Below are 19,514 nucleotides of genomic sequence, written 5' to 3'. Positions count from 1 at the left end.
GATAGATAGATAGATAGATAGATAGATAGATAGATAGATAGATAGATAGATAGATAGATAGATAGATAAAAAAAGACCAAGACCATACTTTTTGTGTCACTCACTGCCCTCATTGTTACACAATGAATAAGAAATGTCCTGGGTGTGATGCACAACCGGTACATGTAGAGAAGCATTGGCTGGGCTCATTCACATCTTGTGTTGTGAAGTCCCATGTGAAGGTTGATGCTGGGTGAAGGCAGTGAGAGCTCTCATCTGGAGATGTCAGAATACAGCGCAGTAATCCATCTTTGTGATATGCGTTCAAATCAGACAAGTGTCCCCGGATTCCTGACTCCTCACATTCCTAGTCCTACATCAAAGATCACTGTTGCTCACACAGCGCACACACAAGTCCTGCAATGAATGCCCATACCTCTATGATCAGACTCACAGGGAACTGACTCTCGGTGGAAGTGGCTGGTCTCTAGTACAGAAGACACACACAGGTGCACCGATCTACACATCTCTACACCCGACATTTGTTTTATTTCAAGAATTCTGACATTTCCCCGTTAATTGATCCAAGCCCCTCTATAGCAGCATTAATGAAACATATGTTATCCTTTTCATTCTTTAAAATGTAGAGTCCCTTAGGACAGCACAGAAAGGAAAAATGATCAATTTTATAACACCAGAAAATCTATTTTCTCACATAAAGTTTAGTTATACTGTGTTCACTTTGAAATGTGTGCTAGGGGACTTAAAAAAAAATAACTTCACCTCATTAGATGACTGAAATGCAAGTCATCTTATTTACTAAGCTCAACTCAGAAACCAAGTTATATTTCATTTTAGTCTGTGTTATTTGAGAGAAGATTATAGAGAGAGATCAGTCTGCACATCTCTTTTATTATCTCCCTGTGCCCCATTCTTTCTACTCCACATATTTATAACAAACTAGAAAATGCAAGTCAAGCTCACACACAGAACAGAGCTCGAAACAAAAAAGGATGATCTACAAAGATGGGAGATCTCCAAATGTGTAATTATAATATCCCTATATACATATGAAATATTTGATTTTTGAACCGCAAGAGGACCAGACACAAGACTGGAAAATGTGACATAGGAAAAAGTTCTAGTTTATTAGACTAAAGAACTCTGATATAGAACATAAGATAAGAATATATATATATATATATATATATATATATATATATATATATATATATATATATATATATATATAATATGTGGGCAGTAGCTGCTAATAACAATTATAACAGACAAAAATGATTTCAATGATGACTATTTATTAAGGCCAGCAAAGACATAAACAAAAATGCATGTCTAATACTTATCTATGGGCTGTCAGTGAGTGAGACTTGCATGCACACTTTATACAATCTATTACACTGAGATGCCAACTGTTTCTTAAGAGAATTACATACAACTGACAGCTGTTCACACAATAGCTACCTTTTTTGTGAATAATCTTCTTAAACATGCATGCTCTGAATGTATAAACAGGCATGTGTATACCTGTGGTGGAGAAAGAACAGGAAGAAATGATGGGGAGGGGTGGGGTGACTGGCCTGACACAGATGCCCAATTATTTTTTGGTAAGCTAGGGGATGCTCAGTTTCCACAGACATGTTATAATAAGCAAGGTTTTGTTTTTTGTTTTTTTCTTTTTTTGCTATTGGCACCTATTGTAAAGCTAGTGGAGAGAGAGGTATTGGATGAAATTGTTGTACCTATCTCTTCTAATGATGAGGTTTTTCGTGTATTTTAGAAGTAACATGTGTTGTGTGGTTATACCTACTCCAGCAGTGCTAAGCTAAGACTTTTGGTGAAAAAGCCAGATAGGACAACGTTTAGACAAGTTTAGGAGGGTTTTACGTTTTTTCTGCCAGTAAGCTCCAATCAGAAACATGATCCAATGAAGGGTTTTTTTTCTGCCTCTAAACGTTGAGCTCAAAATATGCCTGTAAACGTCCTAATATGTATGGACACATAGGATAGCATTGGGAGTTATTTACGAGAGGCAAAGCCACTTTGCACTACAAGTGCAAACTAGAAGTGCAAAGTGCACTTGAAATTACACTGAAATTGCACCTGGAAGTACAGTGGCTGTAAATCTGAGGGGTAGATCTGAAATGAGGGGAAGCTCTGCTGATTTTATTATCCAATCATGTGCAAGCTAAAATGCTGTTTTTTTATTTCCCTTGCATGTCCCCCTCGGATCTACAGCGACTGCACTTCCAAGTGCACTTTCAGTGCAATTTCAAGCGCACTTTGCACTTGTAGTGCAAAGTGGATTGGCCTTTAATAAATAACCCCCACTGAGCTGCTTCTACAGGCAGAACTCAAAACTCCTGTAAAAGCAACGTTTTTTAAGCCAGTGTAAATGGAGCCAATACAAACCTATACTTTATTACATGGCCATATGTATAATAGGTGACAATTGTTTTATTTTGTGCTGGTAAATGTAATATAACAAAATGCCTACCTGCCCTTGCCCAAATTACAGTCTTTCTGCTTGGATGTAACACCAATTAGTATAGTATAAAAATCAACAAGCAATCCAAACAATACCTTACTTTACCAATAGTCATATTAGGTTCTGAGGGATATACATTTCCCCTTCTCTCTCTTCCATTCTCTCTGTCATGTTCTTCCTCTTGCCTGCCTCATTCTGTCACCCTCTCCTCTATTTCTTGTACTCTGTTCCTCTATTTATGTCTCTCGCTCTCTCTTTCTCACACTCTGTCTATCTCCTCTCTCTCTTTATCTCTTCCTCCTTTCTCTGTCCCCTCTACTCCAGAGTATGGCCTTCTCTTTGCTCTCTTTCTTTAACCACAATTGGTTAAATGATTCTTTTTTTTTTTTACTAAGTCGTGGATTGTGCAATGGCCTGTGTTAGATATATACACAGTGTACTGTACAAAAATGTTAGGTTCTTTACTAAAATGGTTTACTCAGATCGTCATTTAATGTATTCAGATTTGTAGCCATATAGAAAAGTGCATATGGTACCAAAGATTCCTTTTTCAAAAAAGGTAACATTACCATATTTTAAAAGTATGCTGTCAGTTGCCCATAAGTAACAATGTCTGTGAAATTGCTCTTCACCCCAACCGACTAATACTCACCTTTCTAGTGACCCCCCACCACTCCATTTGCAGTTGCAGTCATCATTGAAACACCCTGTGTTGGCTATAGTGTCCGAGCCTAGAGATGGTAACTCAATTCCCTCCATTGTGTAACAGTGGTTGGGCCTAGTAACAAGCAGCTAGAACTAAGCAATGTCACATGGAAGAAGATCACATGCTTCACCATACTTGGGAGGAAGAAGCAGCAGGGGATTTCTGGAGAGGTAAGTATCAATGGGTTAGGGGGAGCTTTTCACAGACACTGATTAGTCAAAGTGACAGTGCCTCTTTAAATGTCTTTAAAGAAAGAAACTAACATAGTAAAATAGATAATTTTCCATTAAAATATTGTGAACTCTTTGTAGGCTTATAGACCAATACTTAATTAGGCAGTTTTAACAAACCAGTACTAGTGACCAATGTACAAGTTGATTCAAACGGGTATGTAGACAGAAAAAAAACTGCGCAAGAACCAACCAGGTGAGGTTGTGGTAGATGTGGTGGTTTAACCTGCCAATCTCACACCATGGTAAATGTGAGATACTGAGCATAAGATCAAAACTAAAGCAGTAAACCTGCATAAGAAGGGTCTCTCCCAGAAATAGCTGCAGACAGGTGTTTCCATATGTGCTGTCCAAACTGTTCTGCTCGAGAACTGAGGACCAGAACCTCAACAGCTGGCCATGGAAACTTAGAAGAAGAGGAAAATATTGAGCTTACTTTCCTTCCAAATCAGATTACTAGCACCATTATAAGTTAAGAAAGGGTCATGAATCACTGGCACCCTGGTACACCTATCTAAAGTCCAGAGAGGTCTTATCACAAGTGGTCTTCTTGAGATACTTGCATTTAAAGCCATTCCACCTAGCTGGAATAAAGCACAAAACACAAGGACTGGGATAAATAAAAATGGCAGGAGGTGCTTTGGACTTATGAGCTATAATTGATTCATTTGGCTCTAATAGAAGGCAATTTGTCCACCAAAGAGATAGAGAACATTATATATGTGTGAACACCTGTGATTAACACTGAAGTAAGGGGGATGTTCTCTGCAGGTCTAGAGCATCATTTTTGGTGATTTGGTCATTGGTGGCACCCTCATTCCTAAGAAGTACAGGAAGATTTTTATTCATTATGCAATACCATTTGGGAGGTGCCCGGTTGCAACCAACTTTATTCTGCATAATGACAATAACCCCAAGGACACTGCCTGGGGTATCCATTTAATAAATAATAAATAATTTTTACATTATCTCAAATAATAAGAACTATCTACAGTAAAAATAATTGTGTGAAGATGGTATTTTCCTTAAGGCTGGCCATACATTATACAATTTTCTTGTACAATTTACCTTTAGATTTACCCAAACCATATACTACGAGGTCAAACCTAAACACTTTTCATTTTTATGCAATCAGGTAGGCCCTTGCACTACATAGTTGAAGGTAAATCTAAAGGAAATTAAATGAGACAATTGTATATTGTATGGCCAGCCTTACAGAGCCCTGATCTTAACATCATGAAGCCAATCTGGGATTATTTGGTAAGGCAGATGAAGCGTAGCAGCCAAATTCTATGGTGGAACAGAAGCGAGCTCTCCAGGATGATGAGGACAATTTACCAAGCTAGTACCTTCAGAAATCCAAGTGTACTCAAGAGAATTTCAGCTATATGAAAGTATTCCTGCTTTGCAATATTGTGTGTTATTTATATAGAGAGAGAGACAGTAGATAGATAGATAGATAGATAGATAGATAGATAGATAGATAGATAGATAGATAGATAGATAGATAGATAGATAGATAGATAGATAGATCGATCAACAAAGGGTATGTGTTAGAATTTTTTTGTACTGTTATTGAAATACAGTCCAACCTTGCAGGTATATGGACATTTTTAAAGCAGTATTACCTTCTTGTATTCAATTACAGATCTCAAATATGATGGTTATAAATCCATGTTAGGAAACACAATTCAAATGAACAGTTTAGTATGTGTATACGTTTGGGAATGTGAATTGAGTTTGCTGCAGTAACTTACTTTACACTGAACTGCAACAGCTGTGCAATGATAATAAGTGTGAACTGTATTAGAATCTATAAATCACGGCACATGCTGCTATACAGCTATAACCGACATTGTGCAAGGAATGCTATTAAAGTGGCTAAAATCTCCAGACAACATATAGTTATTATTTATATCAGGCAATATATATATATATATCCCCTGCATGGTATTGCCTGATATATATATATAGAGAGAGAGAGAGAGAGAGAAAAAGAGAGAGAGAGAGAGAGAGAGAGAGAGAGAGAGAGAGAGAGCTCTCTCTCTCTCTATCTCTACATATATATCTATATATAGATATATATGTGTGTGTGTGTCTAAATATATATATTGGAAAAGCGTAAAACAAATCAAGTGTATGTGGCATGTGTTAGAAGTAAATTAAAATTAAACGTTTCAATAATCCTTATCTATGTAAAGATCAACTGAGCTCTTTAGAAATGATAACACATGAATATCTTATATATATAAGGCTATTTCCTACTTTACCTAAAATTACTGTTATCATCAAAATGCCACTTTTATGTTCCTTTATAACATCGATTGATAAAAAAACAATAACAACAACAATCGTAATATTAATAATAATAATAATAATAATACATACGATTAGTAAATAGCATGTTTTGCAAGAAATGAATGAGAAAACATTTCTGATCTTTTCTGTCTCGCGATGAAAATATTGCATGCCTTCTAATCTGGCTGTGCTGGGTTCTATAAAATGTAGATTAAAAGAAATTATAAAGGAATCTGAGACTTTATTTGTTGTCTGTGTCTCTATAATACAATTGACAAGAGATCAGTCACATAGCACTCAGCAATAAGCAAGCTAAGTAAAATAAAACATGTCCAGGGATAGTGAGTGACAGCACACAAGGATAAGCTTCTGATTGCATTTCCAAATTTCATGACATGTCAGCAGAGCCTGTCAAAGTGACATCAGAGTGTCAGCTCCTGCGCTCCCCATCTCTGCTCTACATACACACCATACCGGGTGTCTTTCACTGTCCAGGCTGGCAGGACTCCGATCTGTCACATTCCTCCCCTCTTCTTGTCACGCAGCACCCTTTCCAGTGGCAGAATTGATTAGTCTCAGGATGTCCCAGGCTGTGATCCGATCCCCGGCTGGGGAGGGCCAGCAGAAGATCCATAGAGCACATAGCGGGGCTGTGATCCCGGAGCACACGGGGCCCATACACAGCATACACTGGTGTCAGGGCTTTGTGTGGGGAGGCGGGGCTCCGCCAGCAGCCTGGACATCTGTTCACTTCACGTGACAATTTTAGGGAAAACGTTAACATCTGGCCAAAGGAAAAATCCCTTCCAGGTACCTGCTGCACTGCTCACATGTCACAGCAACGGTGCATGGAGGGAGAATGCTGTCCACGGCACAGAGCCCACCTGATCCTTACTGATCCTCTTTTGCAGACACTGCTGTCCCAGACTCAGGACCTGATCCCCTACTGCAAACACTGTCCCAGACTCAGGACCTAATCCCCTACTGCAAACACTGTCCCAGACTCAGGACCCGATCCCCTACTGCAAACACTGTCCCAGATTCAGGACCCGATCCCCTATTGCAAACACTGTCCCAGACTCAGGACCTGATCCGTATACTGCAAACACTGTCCCAGACTCAGGACCTGATCCCTATACTGCAAACACTGTCCCAGACTCAGGACCTGATCCCTATACTGCAAACACTGTCCCAGACTCAGGACCTGATCCCTATACTGCAAACACTGTCCCAGACTCAGGACCTGATCCCTATACTGCAAACACTGTCCCAGACTCAGGACCTGATCCCCTACTGCAAACACTGTCCCAGACTCAGGACCTGATCTCCTACTGCAAACACTGCCCCAGACTCAGGACCTGATCCCCTACTGCTAACACTGTCCCAGACTCAGGACCTGATCCCCTACTGCAAACACTGCCCCAGACTCAGGATCTGATCCCCTACTATAAACACTGTCCCACACTGAGGACCTGATCCCCTACTGCAAACACTGTCCCATACTCAGGACCTGATCCCCTACTGCAAACACTGTCCCAGACTCTGGACCTGATCCTCTACTGTAAACACTGCTGTCCCAGGCTCAGGACCAGATACCCTACTAGCAGACATTGCGACATGTCTGAGCTATATCACAGGGATGTGACAACCTGTCTGAAAAGAAGAGTGAAGTATTCTGTCTATTGTCTACACAGGATACGCTATAGTGTTACTTATTGAACCCTGGTCAGTGCCCCTTATCATGTTTAGGGGGTGAAAAACAGCATATCCTCTGAAGATGATTAGGCATAGAGTAAATACAGACTAGAATGAAATGTACTAATCTATTCCGTTTGTATGGCTTGCTATATTCTCTATCTACCCCTCTCTCTCTCTCTCTCTCTCTCTCTCTCTCTCTCTCCTTCTTTCTTTCTTTTCCTATCCCTATTTTATAGTTTATCTAAAATGTTGCACATAAATAAAATGCATTGGGTTACACTTGTTTATGTATGCTAAATATTTGATTGTTAGTTAAGATGATAGATAGATAGATAGATAGATAGATAGATAGATAGATAGATAGATAGATAGATAGATACATAGATAGACAGACAGACAGACAGACAGATAGATAGATAGATAGATAGATAGATAGATAGATAGATAGATAGATAGATAGATAGATAGATAGATAGATAGATAGACAGACAGACAGATAGATGATACAATAGACTAGATTTGCCCTGCAGTTTTTGTGTTTGACAAAAATCTGACATTTATTTTATATATACTGTAGTCACCGTTGACATTTGGTTTTTGATATTTTTGCTATTCGGCTATCATAAGCTGCAAAATAAATGCACCGAATTTCTATGGCGTTCAGCGATTTTAGTTTCAGGCGTTTTCAGGGTTCTTATCCTCGTGTATTTTAGGTCTTATGTCTTATGCTAGAGATTAATAATAAATGTAATCACTATATATATATAGATATATATATATATATATATATATACGTGCCAGACTCTCCCTATTTTTGTCTCTTATATTTGCCAATCCTCTTTATGCAATACACACACATAGGCTAAGAACTATCCCACCTTTCTGTTTTCCTGTCTCTTAGATGACAAATGTACTTAAACGACATAAATTCATATCAATGTGATTTTCAGGAGCCATGCCTCTCAATGGCGGACTGTTCAGCAGTAAAAAGGGACTTTGTGTTAGTGATTTTAACCTGCTCCACCTTCATGTGACCTGCCAAATGCCCCTTCTTATTTTATAGACATCTGGAGATTCCAGGCATGCTTCAAACTCCAATTACACACCTTCTTCAAAGAGCATGAGCTTTGATATGCAGGAACATTAAGAGGGCTGAATCCGCAAAAACCGTTACTTGCCAAAAGTTAATGTAATATAAATCCTATAAAAATGTTTACTGCCCTGGCCATTTTGTTGTTCGTGAGATTAAAACGCAGAGCAATTAAAATAAGCACAGAGCCCTTCCTTTAAATAATGGCCTGACTCATAGCTGTTATTGTTTACAATACATCCTACATAGCCTAAACTACATGGAAAGTTCTCAGGCTCAGCAATTCCTTCACCCCAGTTTAAAAAAGGCTGCCAGTGTCCTACTGATATTAGCCCAGGGTCTGGTGACTCCATTTGTGTGTGTCCATAGTGTGTGTGTCTCCATAATGTGTGTGTGTATGTGTGTACAGTATGTGTAGTGTCCATAGTGTGTGTGTAGTGTGTATAGTTTGTGCATGTATCATGTGTATAATGTGTGTATATAGTGTATCCATAGTGTGTTTGTGAAGTGTGTGTATGCATAGCGTGTGCATAGTGTTTTCATAGTGTGTGTATTTATGTATTTTTGGGGCTCCTTAAGTTTCCATGTGTGTGTGTGTGTGTGTGTGTGTGTGTGTGTGTGTGTGTGTGTGTGTGTGTGTGTGTGTGTGGGGGGGGTTTACTGTAGATAGATAGATAGATAGATAGATAGATAGATAGATAGATAGATAAGAAGAGATATAATAAATATATATTAGATAGATTGACAAATATGCATATAGATTCATAAATAAATAGAGGCGGGTGTAAAGATATATCGATTGATAGATTTAGATAGATGGGTAAAATAATTAAAAATAGAATATAACTAGATATACAGTGTATATCAGATAGACAGTTTTACCAAACATATAAAAAGATGGTAATATGGTAAATAAAATAAATGAAACAGCTCTATAACAATAAATAAATAGATTTTGATCCATTAGATTATGAGAAAGAAATAGGGTGATTGTCATTTTCCGATACATTTAGCACACACATGTGCCGGAATATACTTATATAAGTAACATGCATGAGATTTATTGTTCAAAAATAAATTTTGTAACATTGTATTTTGTGTTGGTGTGATCGAGCATGCCACAGCAGGACTGGGCGCTTTTCTGTGGTGGACATGCTGGGACTTATAGTCTCACTTAACCCCTATAGTAAAACTTGCCCTGATTTCTTCTGCTTGTGGGCCATCCGCTATTTGATGTTCGGGGACAGTGGCTGTCTGTTCTGGTTCCAGTCGGAGGGAGCCCTGTCTGTCTGTCCTCCATAGTTGTCCTCCAGCGGCAGGTCCCCTCTGAGTTGTCACGCTGGGCAGGTGAAGAGCTCTCCTTCCTGTACTCTTCTCTGCCTTTTCCCTCAGCATTTCTTCTTTAGACGGTTTGTTTTTTCTTCAAATTACAGATGCAGAGAAACCGCCTGACATCATGAGAGCAGGACAAATGTTCACTTTGAAAGGTTCCTGGGCAGGACTTCAAGTGAAATCATATGCTTCACAAGAATCTGATACTGGACTTACAGAAAATAGCTATTTCAACCCTGCCAAACCCAGGAATGTGCAAAATGCTCTCGTTTCCTACACAAGACCGAAAAAGTCTAATTGAAATGCCGATTTTGCAGTCTGGAGTGGCATATCCTCCAGCTGAGCAGCTAACTAGAGGATGACGCTTGCAGAAGGTGTAATACAAAGTGCCTTAGTGCATAGTGCCACTCCTAATGTTGAGAGGGTACAAGCCCTACCACTAGGGTCTGGGGATCCCCAGGTACTTGTACCAATGTCATAGTGAATAGTGTCGCCTAATGTTGAGAGCCTACAAGCCCTACCACCAGGGTCTGGAGGTCCCCACAAGGTACTTGTAGCAATGTCATAGTGAAGGGTGTCTCCTAATGTTGAGAGCCTTCAAGTCCTACAACCAGGGCCTGGAGGTCCCCACAAGGTACTTGTAGCAATGTCATAGTGAATAGTGTCTCCTAATGTTGAGAGGGTACAAGCTCTACCAGTAAGCTTACAAGGACTGGGGGTCTCAATCGAGGTACTTGTAGGAATGTCATAGTGCATACTGCCACTCCTAATGCTGAGAGGGTACAAGCCCTACCACCAAGCTTACAAGGGCTTGGGGTCTCTATCAAGGTACTTGTAGATATGTCATAGAGCGTAGTGACTCTTAATGCTGAGAATGCACAAACCCTACCACCAGGCTTACGTGATGAACTTAAAGTCCCCAGGTATGTACTTGTACTAATATGCATATGCTAAGAGGGTACAAACCTTACCACCAGGCCAATAGGATCTGGATGTCCCCAGCTATGTACTTGTACTAATGTCATTGTGCATAATGCCACTCCTAATGCGATGAGGATACAAACCTTACCACTAGGCTTACAGGATCTATAGGTCCCCAGCAATGTTCTTGTACTAATAAAGCCACTACAAATGCTAAGAGGTTACAAACACTACCACCAGGCTTACAGGATCTGGATGTCCAGCATGTACTTGTATGAATGTCATTGTGAATAGCTCCACTCCTAAATCTATGAGGGTATAAACCCTACCACCAGGCTTACATGATATGGAGGTCCCCATCAATAAAACTTGTATGAACGTCTAGAGAAGTCTATAGTGCATAGTGACACTCCAGCTGCTGGGAATCTCCTTTCCCATCATGGAAAATGAAGGTCAAGCTAACCCTTGTAGTTCCTTTGAGTATACTATTAAGCCTAACGTCCCTAACGTCAAATAGGAGTACACTTTAGCTTCTTAGCAAATATTTAACTAATTAACTTATATTATTGTATAACATTTGTAGGAGCTGCAACAGTTCACAGACTACAAGTCCCAGCATGCTGCTTAGAATTGTTTGCTGGGATCTTTAGTTTCTCCATAGAATTTGTTTTTAGCATGCCCACTGTCTAGGTGCATTCTCATTCACTAGGAAGTCTTTGATTAAGCCTGTACTTTATGTAAACAAATGCCTAAAATACTAAAGTTAACGACCACTGGTGCCCTGGACCCAGATTCAGCTTAATCTAATTTGCTACACTGATGTAAAGCTACTTTATAAAATGTTTTTCCAAGGCCTGAGAGGTTCCTTTTTTGCCATTCGATTGCCAAACAGGTCTGTACCTGGCCTCCTTGTTGGATTACTGCCTAGCATTCTGGAAAAGACTGTGTGTAATTGACCACCTGAGTGGGGCCATCTTTGGAGGTTAAAAAAAAAAAAAAAACAGTGTACACCCGATAGTCTTTCTTGGATACTTCCCATAACCTGACAGAGGAGACATATGTTGACTAGGCAGAATCATTAAGAATTAATTACTAAAGAATTATCTGGTCCAATCAACCTGGAATTCCTGCACAGTGATTTGTTTCCTTTTAATTTCCTTTAGCTGATTCGGTATATGGTAAAAAAAAGAGTGTAGTTGGCTGGACCAAAGTAAAATAACCCCTTTAGTAAATCGCACTCTCTAATATGAGGCTCATTTATCGAAAGAGTTTAAAATCTTCATTCAATAAAATGTAGCTGTGTCCACTGTGACTCTGTGCAGGTGAAATACATAACAAAAGTTGCTTTTGGCATGATTGGATAATTGAAGTCGATCTTCACTCAATTTTCTTAAATGAAGATTCTAAACTCCTTTAGTAAATCAGCCTCATTTTGTTCCTGGTATAAAAAAAATCACATTTCAGTCATTAGATGGAATACTGAGAAGTTCATACAGTTGCAAGCCAATGGAATACAACTTCAGAAAGTGGATCTGATTTTAGCAGAGCGCAGTTATAGCGCTAATAATTGTCCCCATTTGCGTCATTTACAGCTCTGTATTTCTTTTTTACATTTAAATATATTTATCAACCCACCCCGAGCCCTGCTTTGTAGGATCAGCCCAGAAGATCTGTTCTTTTAAATCGCTACCCCTTTCTTGTTATTCTCTGTGCTTTCCCCCTTTTGTTTTTTTGAAGAAGACCACCTAACCTTCCATCCAATTTTCAAAGTGCTCGTTAATCCCATAATAAAAGCAAACATCCCGGCGTCCTTCTGTAAACACCCCGAGCAGCCTCTCAAGATATGCACAATATTAAATTCATAATAATGCAAAGTCAGCAATACAGGGTAATACCTGAAAATACAAACACTGGGGGCCACCACCAAGACCCCAAACCCAGGCTACACAAACACTTCATCCTCCTACAGATAACACCATGGATCGCCTTCAGCAAAACGCCTAATAATAATAGCAAAGAACATGGATTCTATGCAATGCATCAAACTGATGAGTAACTACTATTAACAAATGAACATTTTATTTGGCTTGCAAAATATCGATTTATATAATAATAATATCGATTTAGAAAGTAATAACATTAACTACATCAATTAGTCTATGTAATCTATCTATCTATCTATCTATCTATCTATCTATCTATCTATCTACCATTACAGTATCTAGAAACCTAATATAAGGTTTTATGATTATTCAAATCTAAGAAAACAAAAATATACCTATATATATTGCGTTAATGTAAAACTGAGCGACCCTTTGTAATGTTATCTATCTATCTATCTATCTATCTATCTATCTATCTATCTATCTATCTATCTATCTATCTATCTATGTAATTCGATCAATGTATCTATCTATCTTTCTTTCTTTCTATCTTTCTTTCTAAGTGATTCAATGTATCTATCTATCTATCTATCTATCTATCTATCTATCTATCTATCTATCTATCTATCTATCTATCTATCTATCTAGCTATTTTTTCATTTTTCCTATCTGTTTATTGTCTCTCTACTCATTGAAGTGTCTAGTAACCTAATAGAATGTCTACATCTAAGGCTGGCCATACAATATACCATTTTCTTATTCAATTTATTTTAGATTCACCCTCAACTACGGTATGTAGTGGAAGGGCCTGCCTGATTGCATACAAATTGAAAGGGTTTGACCTCATATTATATGGTTTTGGTAAATCTAAAGGAAAGTTGAACAAGAAAAATGTACAGTGTATGGCCACTTGGCCAGCGTTAGAAAAGGAAAATATACCTCTCTCATCTCTGTCCATTAGCATACATTTTGAGCTAATACTATTTGAGAATAATAATTATATCAAATAACATTGAGCTATATTCAGGCTATATTGAGTTAATGTTGAGCTATATTCTAGTTAAATAAATGAATGCAATTATAAAAAAGAAAATGCTTGTACATATATAATATATTTACTTGTAAAAAATAAGTAAATACACACACACACACATATATATGATCCGTTTTATCTATCTATCTATCTATCTATCTATCTATCTATCTATCTATCTATCTATCTATCTATCTATCTCGATTTACCATCTTTCTGTTGTTTCTATACATCGATATGCAAGGAATGTGGTGTGCGCTGGGCTTATAATGAAGCCATTGGTAATAGCTGTGTGCCCAGAGCACCTAATATTTGTTTTTGTAAGAACAGCACAAATTGCCTTGTAAGATTGTTGAACAAAGTGTGACATTCTACACTGGCGTCCTAACTAAGCAGAAAGGAAAAGTCTCTGGTTAATCCAGCGACCTGGGCTTGTTGGCCAGTGTCTAGAATGACCTGTGCATGTTGTGATGAAGGAAGGCAGCCATCCTCACCCAGGCTCAGCTAGTCCAATAATAAACCTCCTGCGTCTGTCAGTAGCCAGTCTATTTGCATTTTGTGCCCGCTCTGTTTACACTGACCCCTCTTTCCTGAGCGTCTTCCCAGCTAAACAAGCAGGTCCTGTATTTCCCATTAATTACCCATAGGAAGGAGAGGGGTGCTTTTTTTCAATACAGACCAAACTGTTTCTTAATTCATATTTATTTATTGCAGAAAAAAATAATATACAAAGATATTTACAAAACAACCATAAAAATATGAATGCACTTAGACACCCGATCTAGTTGCATTATTTTTTTAAACATGGATCAATAAATAAATAAAATGTTTACTTTGTATCTCAAAGAAAAAAAAAGATAAAGAGATGCAGCCGCTGGTAATATAAAAACAGTTTTTTTTCTGAACCAAAGTTTTCGATAACAAAAATAGTTTTTGTTTTTATCCTCCTATAAAACAAAAACAGTTTGTGTTTCATTAGTAGCGTCCGAGAATGGGAAACGTTCCTTTAAGTGGCTTCAAAGGCACGACTGGTGGGAATGCATGCAATAAAAGAAAAAAAAACAATAATAAAAAATGGAATGGAACTGAAAAAAAGCAAAGGAAAAATTCCAACATTCTTCGTCAAAAAAAAAAAAAAAAAAAAAAAAAAGATTAGCGATTGTTCAGACTCAAATCAGAATGTAAAAAGTAGTGGTGACCCTGCAGGATTTGTGCTGGCTGGTCCCTGCTCCTCCCAGGCCCATGTCCCCGATCCTTGCTGCTCTAAGTGCTCCCCACGCCCTGTGTCTGCCTCCTCTTCCAACGGATGAAAATCCTTGCTGATTGTTTATTTGACTTTTATAGGTATCCAGCTTCAATCTCTAGACTGTCCATTTCCTTCAGCATTGCAAGCAGTCTCTTCTGTAAAAGGAAAATAGGCACAAATTGGTTAGGGGGGGACATGAATGATCTCATGGAGTTGGGGTTCCCTATATAAGCTGACATCAAAGGTTAGGGGGAAATAGTTATAGCATAGGAAGAAAGTAAACTAGCAGACCAAACTTCTACAGTGGGTGGGCTTAGAACAGAGCTGTGTGCAGAATAGTTTAGTAAATAACAGTTTCCTTCAGAGAATGTGTCAATAATAGGTTAATGATAGGCTAAAAGATTGAGTTATTTAATATACATCTGTATATATATATATATATATATATATATATATATATATATATATATATATATATATATATATATATATATATATATATATATATATATATAAATATAAATTAATGTCAGTGTATGTTACCTATATGTTTACTTCTTAAGTAAATACATTTTTTCAGTAGAGAATTCCCAGTGCACATTGGTTTAATGAAGGTTTAATGTATGTGTACAGTGATGTATAGTGTAGAGTTAATACTATTTTATGCTAAGCATATTGAACCTGGTTATAGCTCACAGAACCATGTTGTACTATTATCTATTGAAACAGAACAATTTTAGTAAAAAATGTATTCTAATATTTGTTACTATCTATGAGAGAAACACTATATTATAGTACAACATAGTAGGATTTTAGTACAGAATGTATTTTATTTAAATGTTTTCAGTATCTGGTTACAGCTCAAATAATTAAATTGTTACTATATACTATAGAAACACTTTGTTACTATTTTTTTTATTATAAACAAAATATACAGAAGAACGATTTTAGATCTTACTGCAATGTTTTTCAGTATTTGGTTATAGAAACATTGTTGCTATATACTATAGAAGCATATTGTTACTATATACACAGTAGTAAGGTTATGTATTTTATTGGTATGTTTTCAGTTTCTAGTTATAGTTCAGAGAAACATTGTTGCTATATACTATAGAAGAATATTTTTACTATCCATCGGTTCAGTAGTAAAAAGGTTGTGTATTTTGTTGGCATGTTTTTCAGTATTTGTTTATATCTCAGAGAAACATATTGTTACTATATACTATATTATGGTAAAACACAGTAGAAATATGTTAGTACATATTGTATTTTATATGTAGGTTTTCAGTATATGGTTATAATTCAGAGAAACATATTGTTACTATATAATGGTAAAACACAGTAGAACGATGTTAGTACATAATGTATTTTAGTGGTATGTTTTCATTATTTGTTTATAGCTCAGAGAAACATATTGTTACTATATACTAACGTACAAACATTTTGTACAAAAGATATTTTATTGTTATGTTTTAGTAGTATAACTGAGAGAAGCATATTGCTACTTCTTACAGTAGAAATGTATGGTTACTATATAATAAATTAGTACTATAGTAGTTATATTAATAATATAGCAGTTACTTTATAGTGAATTATAATAACACACAGCAGAAAGATTTTAGTATAACATGTATTTTTAGTAGGGTTTCTGGTCCTATTAACTGGTTATAGCTTAGATAACATTTTATAATATATTATAATAATGTATAATAAACCATAACAAATAACATATAGTAGAAATATAGCAAGTGTAGAAAGCAATGTTGTCGTAAAATAGATTATTTATAGAAGGAATAATGTACACAGCTGTACCCAGTACCAGAAAAGTAACGATGTATCAGTGCCCTACAGACACTAATGATGGAGCTCTACAGCTCGGTAGGCAATGCACATAACGGTTTAGTAGGTCACATGACATACATAACGGTTCAGATAACGGGACAAGAGGACAACACTGTTCAATCTAGTTCAGATCACGATCTAAGAAAGAAATACTTGCAGATCTCAAACTAGCCCAAAATGAAAAGGTATCTAATGAAAATAGAGGCTCTAGCCACAGGCAGTCCCCTGGAAATGACAGAAATGTTTGCCTTGTTATTTTGTTAGGCTTAGCCCAGCTCTCCACATTCCCCAGTTTCATTAAGATCCCTGTTCTAGGCCCCCCTGTCTATGATCTAACCTAGTATTGTGACTTCTGCAGATGGGAGGGGAGGGGGGTAGTTACAAAAAAAAAAAAGCCCAGGACCAGCCATCAGAGGGTCAATTATCACAAGAAGCCCAGGAGTGAGCAGCAGGGGGTCAGTTACCAGAAAGAGCCCAGGACTAGCCATCAGGGGTCAGTTATCAGAAGGAGCCTAGGACTGGGCAGTAGGGGGTCAGTTATCAGATGGTGCCCAGGACTGGACAGTAGGGGGTCAATTTTCAGGAGCCCAGGACTGGGCAGTTGGGGGTCAGTTATCAGAAGGAGCCCAGGACTAGACAGTAGGGGGTCAATTATGAGGAGCCCAGGACTGGGCAGTAGGGTGTCAGTTAGGACAAGGAGCTCAGGACTGGGCAGTAGGGGGTCAGTTATCAGAAGGAGCTCAGGACTGGGCAGTAGGGGTCAGTTATCAGAAGGAGCTCAGGACTGGGCAGTAGGGGTCAGTTATCAGAAGGAGCTCAGGACTGGGCAGTAGGGGGTCGGTTATCAGAAGGAGCCCAGGATTGGTCATCAGGGGGTCAGTGATCAGAAGGAGCCCAGGACTGGGCAGCAGGAGGTCAGTTATCACAATGAGCACAGGACTGGCCATCAGGGGGGCAGTTATCAGAAGGAGCCCAGGACTGACCATCAGGGGGTCAGTTTTCAGAAGGAGCCCAAGACTGGCCATCAGGAGCTCAGGAGTCCAGGGCTGGACATCAGGAGGTCCGTTATCAGAAGGAGCCCAGGACTGGCCATCAGGGGTTCAGGAGAAGCCCAGGACTGGCCAGCAAGGGGTCAGTTAGCACAAGTAGCCCATGACTGGCCATCAGGAGGTCAGTCATTAGGAGGAGCCCAGGACTGGGCAGTAGGGGGTCAATGATTGGCCATTGTCTTACCTGTGTGAGTGTCCTTGTCGCCTGAGATGTGTTAGTGAGATGCAGACATAGACCAGGCTCCCTCCATCCTCCACACTGAGAAGGCATAGCTTAGCCTCTCATGGGCCACATAACTGCAGCTTGCCATTTTGGAGTCCAGCTCATCGCTCTGTAAAACCTGGCACAGGAAGTCAATGTATCTGGAGGCCAGTTTGAGGGTTTGGATTTTACTGAGTTTGTCAGAGGGAAGGGTGGGGATGATCTTTCGGAGGGCCGCGAAGGCTTCGTTGAGGGATTGGGTCCTCTGTCGCTCTCTGACGTTGGCCATGACTCTCTGGGTCTGTAGCTCCTCGAAGGATTGGGGGCTGCTGCCGGTGCTGCTGGCCTTCTTGTTCCTTTTGACTGAGGTCGGGCTGTCGGGCTCGTCAGGGTTTTTCTTATTGGTTCTCTTCTTCCTGCATCCCCTCTTGCTCTGCTGCCTGTCAAGTTCTTCCTCGCTGTTGCTCAAGCTGTCCACGGGGGAGACTGGAGAGCTGGACTCTTCCTGCATCATCTTCTACCACCACTATGGAGAGAAGACAGAGCCCAGGCAGGGAGGGGGGGAGGGAGGAAAAAAAAAAGAGGGGGTGCCCCGACCAAATAGATGTCCAATCCAGTACCCCACCACAAGAGAAAGGGCTCCTTCTCCAACAGGATCCCACCAAGCAAGCCCAGCACTATCACTTTGTCCCCAGACACGAACGTGTTTCTGACTTGCTGCAAAACTTTCCTGAGCTCTTATATTTCTTGCTGGCAGAAAGACCAGGGGGGCGCTTCCTATTGGCTGATCTGCCTCCGTCTACGTCACCAAAAGGACCAGACCCGCCCCCCCTGCTCTAACTTTTATTAGGTTTCCGCTAAGAAGAAAAAAAAAAAAGAGAGAGAACAAGAAAGAAACAATTCTTTTGCCATCCATCCGAGGGATATTTTCTTAATAAATCCTACTAAATAATCCCTTTTCTGAATTCACCTGGGACACATAAGAGATGTGGCTCTGTGATCTGCAAGAAGTGTTTCCTTTAAACCAACAGGCTTATGCTACAGATTTGGAAGACTTTTTTCTTTTTCTTCTTTTTTTATTTATTTATTTTTGTAGGAGGTGAAATAACCGAGTTTTAATTGCAGATCTGGCTTTTGGCACGATTAACACCTTCTTTGATTAGGCAAATAGCATAGACGTTCGGGAGCACAGCACACCTGGGAGTCAAGGGGTTAATAAATAAATGCAATTAATCCTCCTGCAAAAACCTGATTGCACAATTGACATTCCTGCTTGTTTTCCTCATTTGTGGAGGGAAAAAAAAAACAGAAAATCATTTTTTTTTTAAATGGTACAATGCTCCATAAATAAAAGTCTTTCCAAGTAAAGTTGGGTTGGGGCAGAGCAAGGATGCTGTGATTGGAGATCAAGGACTGGGATTGTTTTTAAACTTTTATGAAGGGTATTTTTTGTGATTTTTTTTTTTTTTTTTGTATTTCATTTTGTTAAACATGTTAAT

General features: G+C 38.8%; 1 protein-coding gene across 1 annotated transcript; it reads right to left on the bottom strand.

Moving 5' to 3' along the window:
- Window positions 1–14,362: 14,362 nt before the first annotated feature.
- On the bottom strand, window positions 14,363–18,772 carry LOC141144407 (twist-related protein). Its single transcript, XM_073630067.1, has 2 exons — window positions 17,998–18,772; window positions 14,363–15,077 (listed from the first exon to the last, which is right to left on the bottom strand). Exon 1 carries the CDS (start codon window positions 18,527–18,529, stop codon window positions 18,029–18,031), a length of 501 nt encoding a protein of 166 aa, XP_073486168.1. The 5' UTR covers window positions 18,530–18,772; the 3' UTR covers window positions 14,363–15,077; window positions 17,998–18,028.
- Window positions 18,773–19,514: the final 742 nt, after the last annotated feature.

Source organism: Aquarana catesbeiana, linkage group LG05 (genome assembly GCF_042186555.1).
Source record: "Aquarana catesbeiana isolate 2022-GZ linkage group LG05, ASM4218655v1, whole genome shotgun sequence".
In the NCBI taxonomy this organism is placed as follows: domain Eukaryota; kingdom Metazoa; phylum Chordata; class Amphibia; order Anura; family Ranidae; genus Aquarana; species Aquarana catesbeiana.
This window is presented reverse-complemented; position numbering and strand designations above follow the sequence as displayed.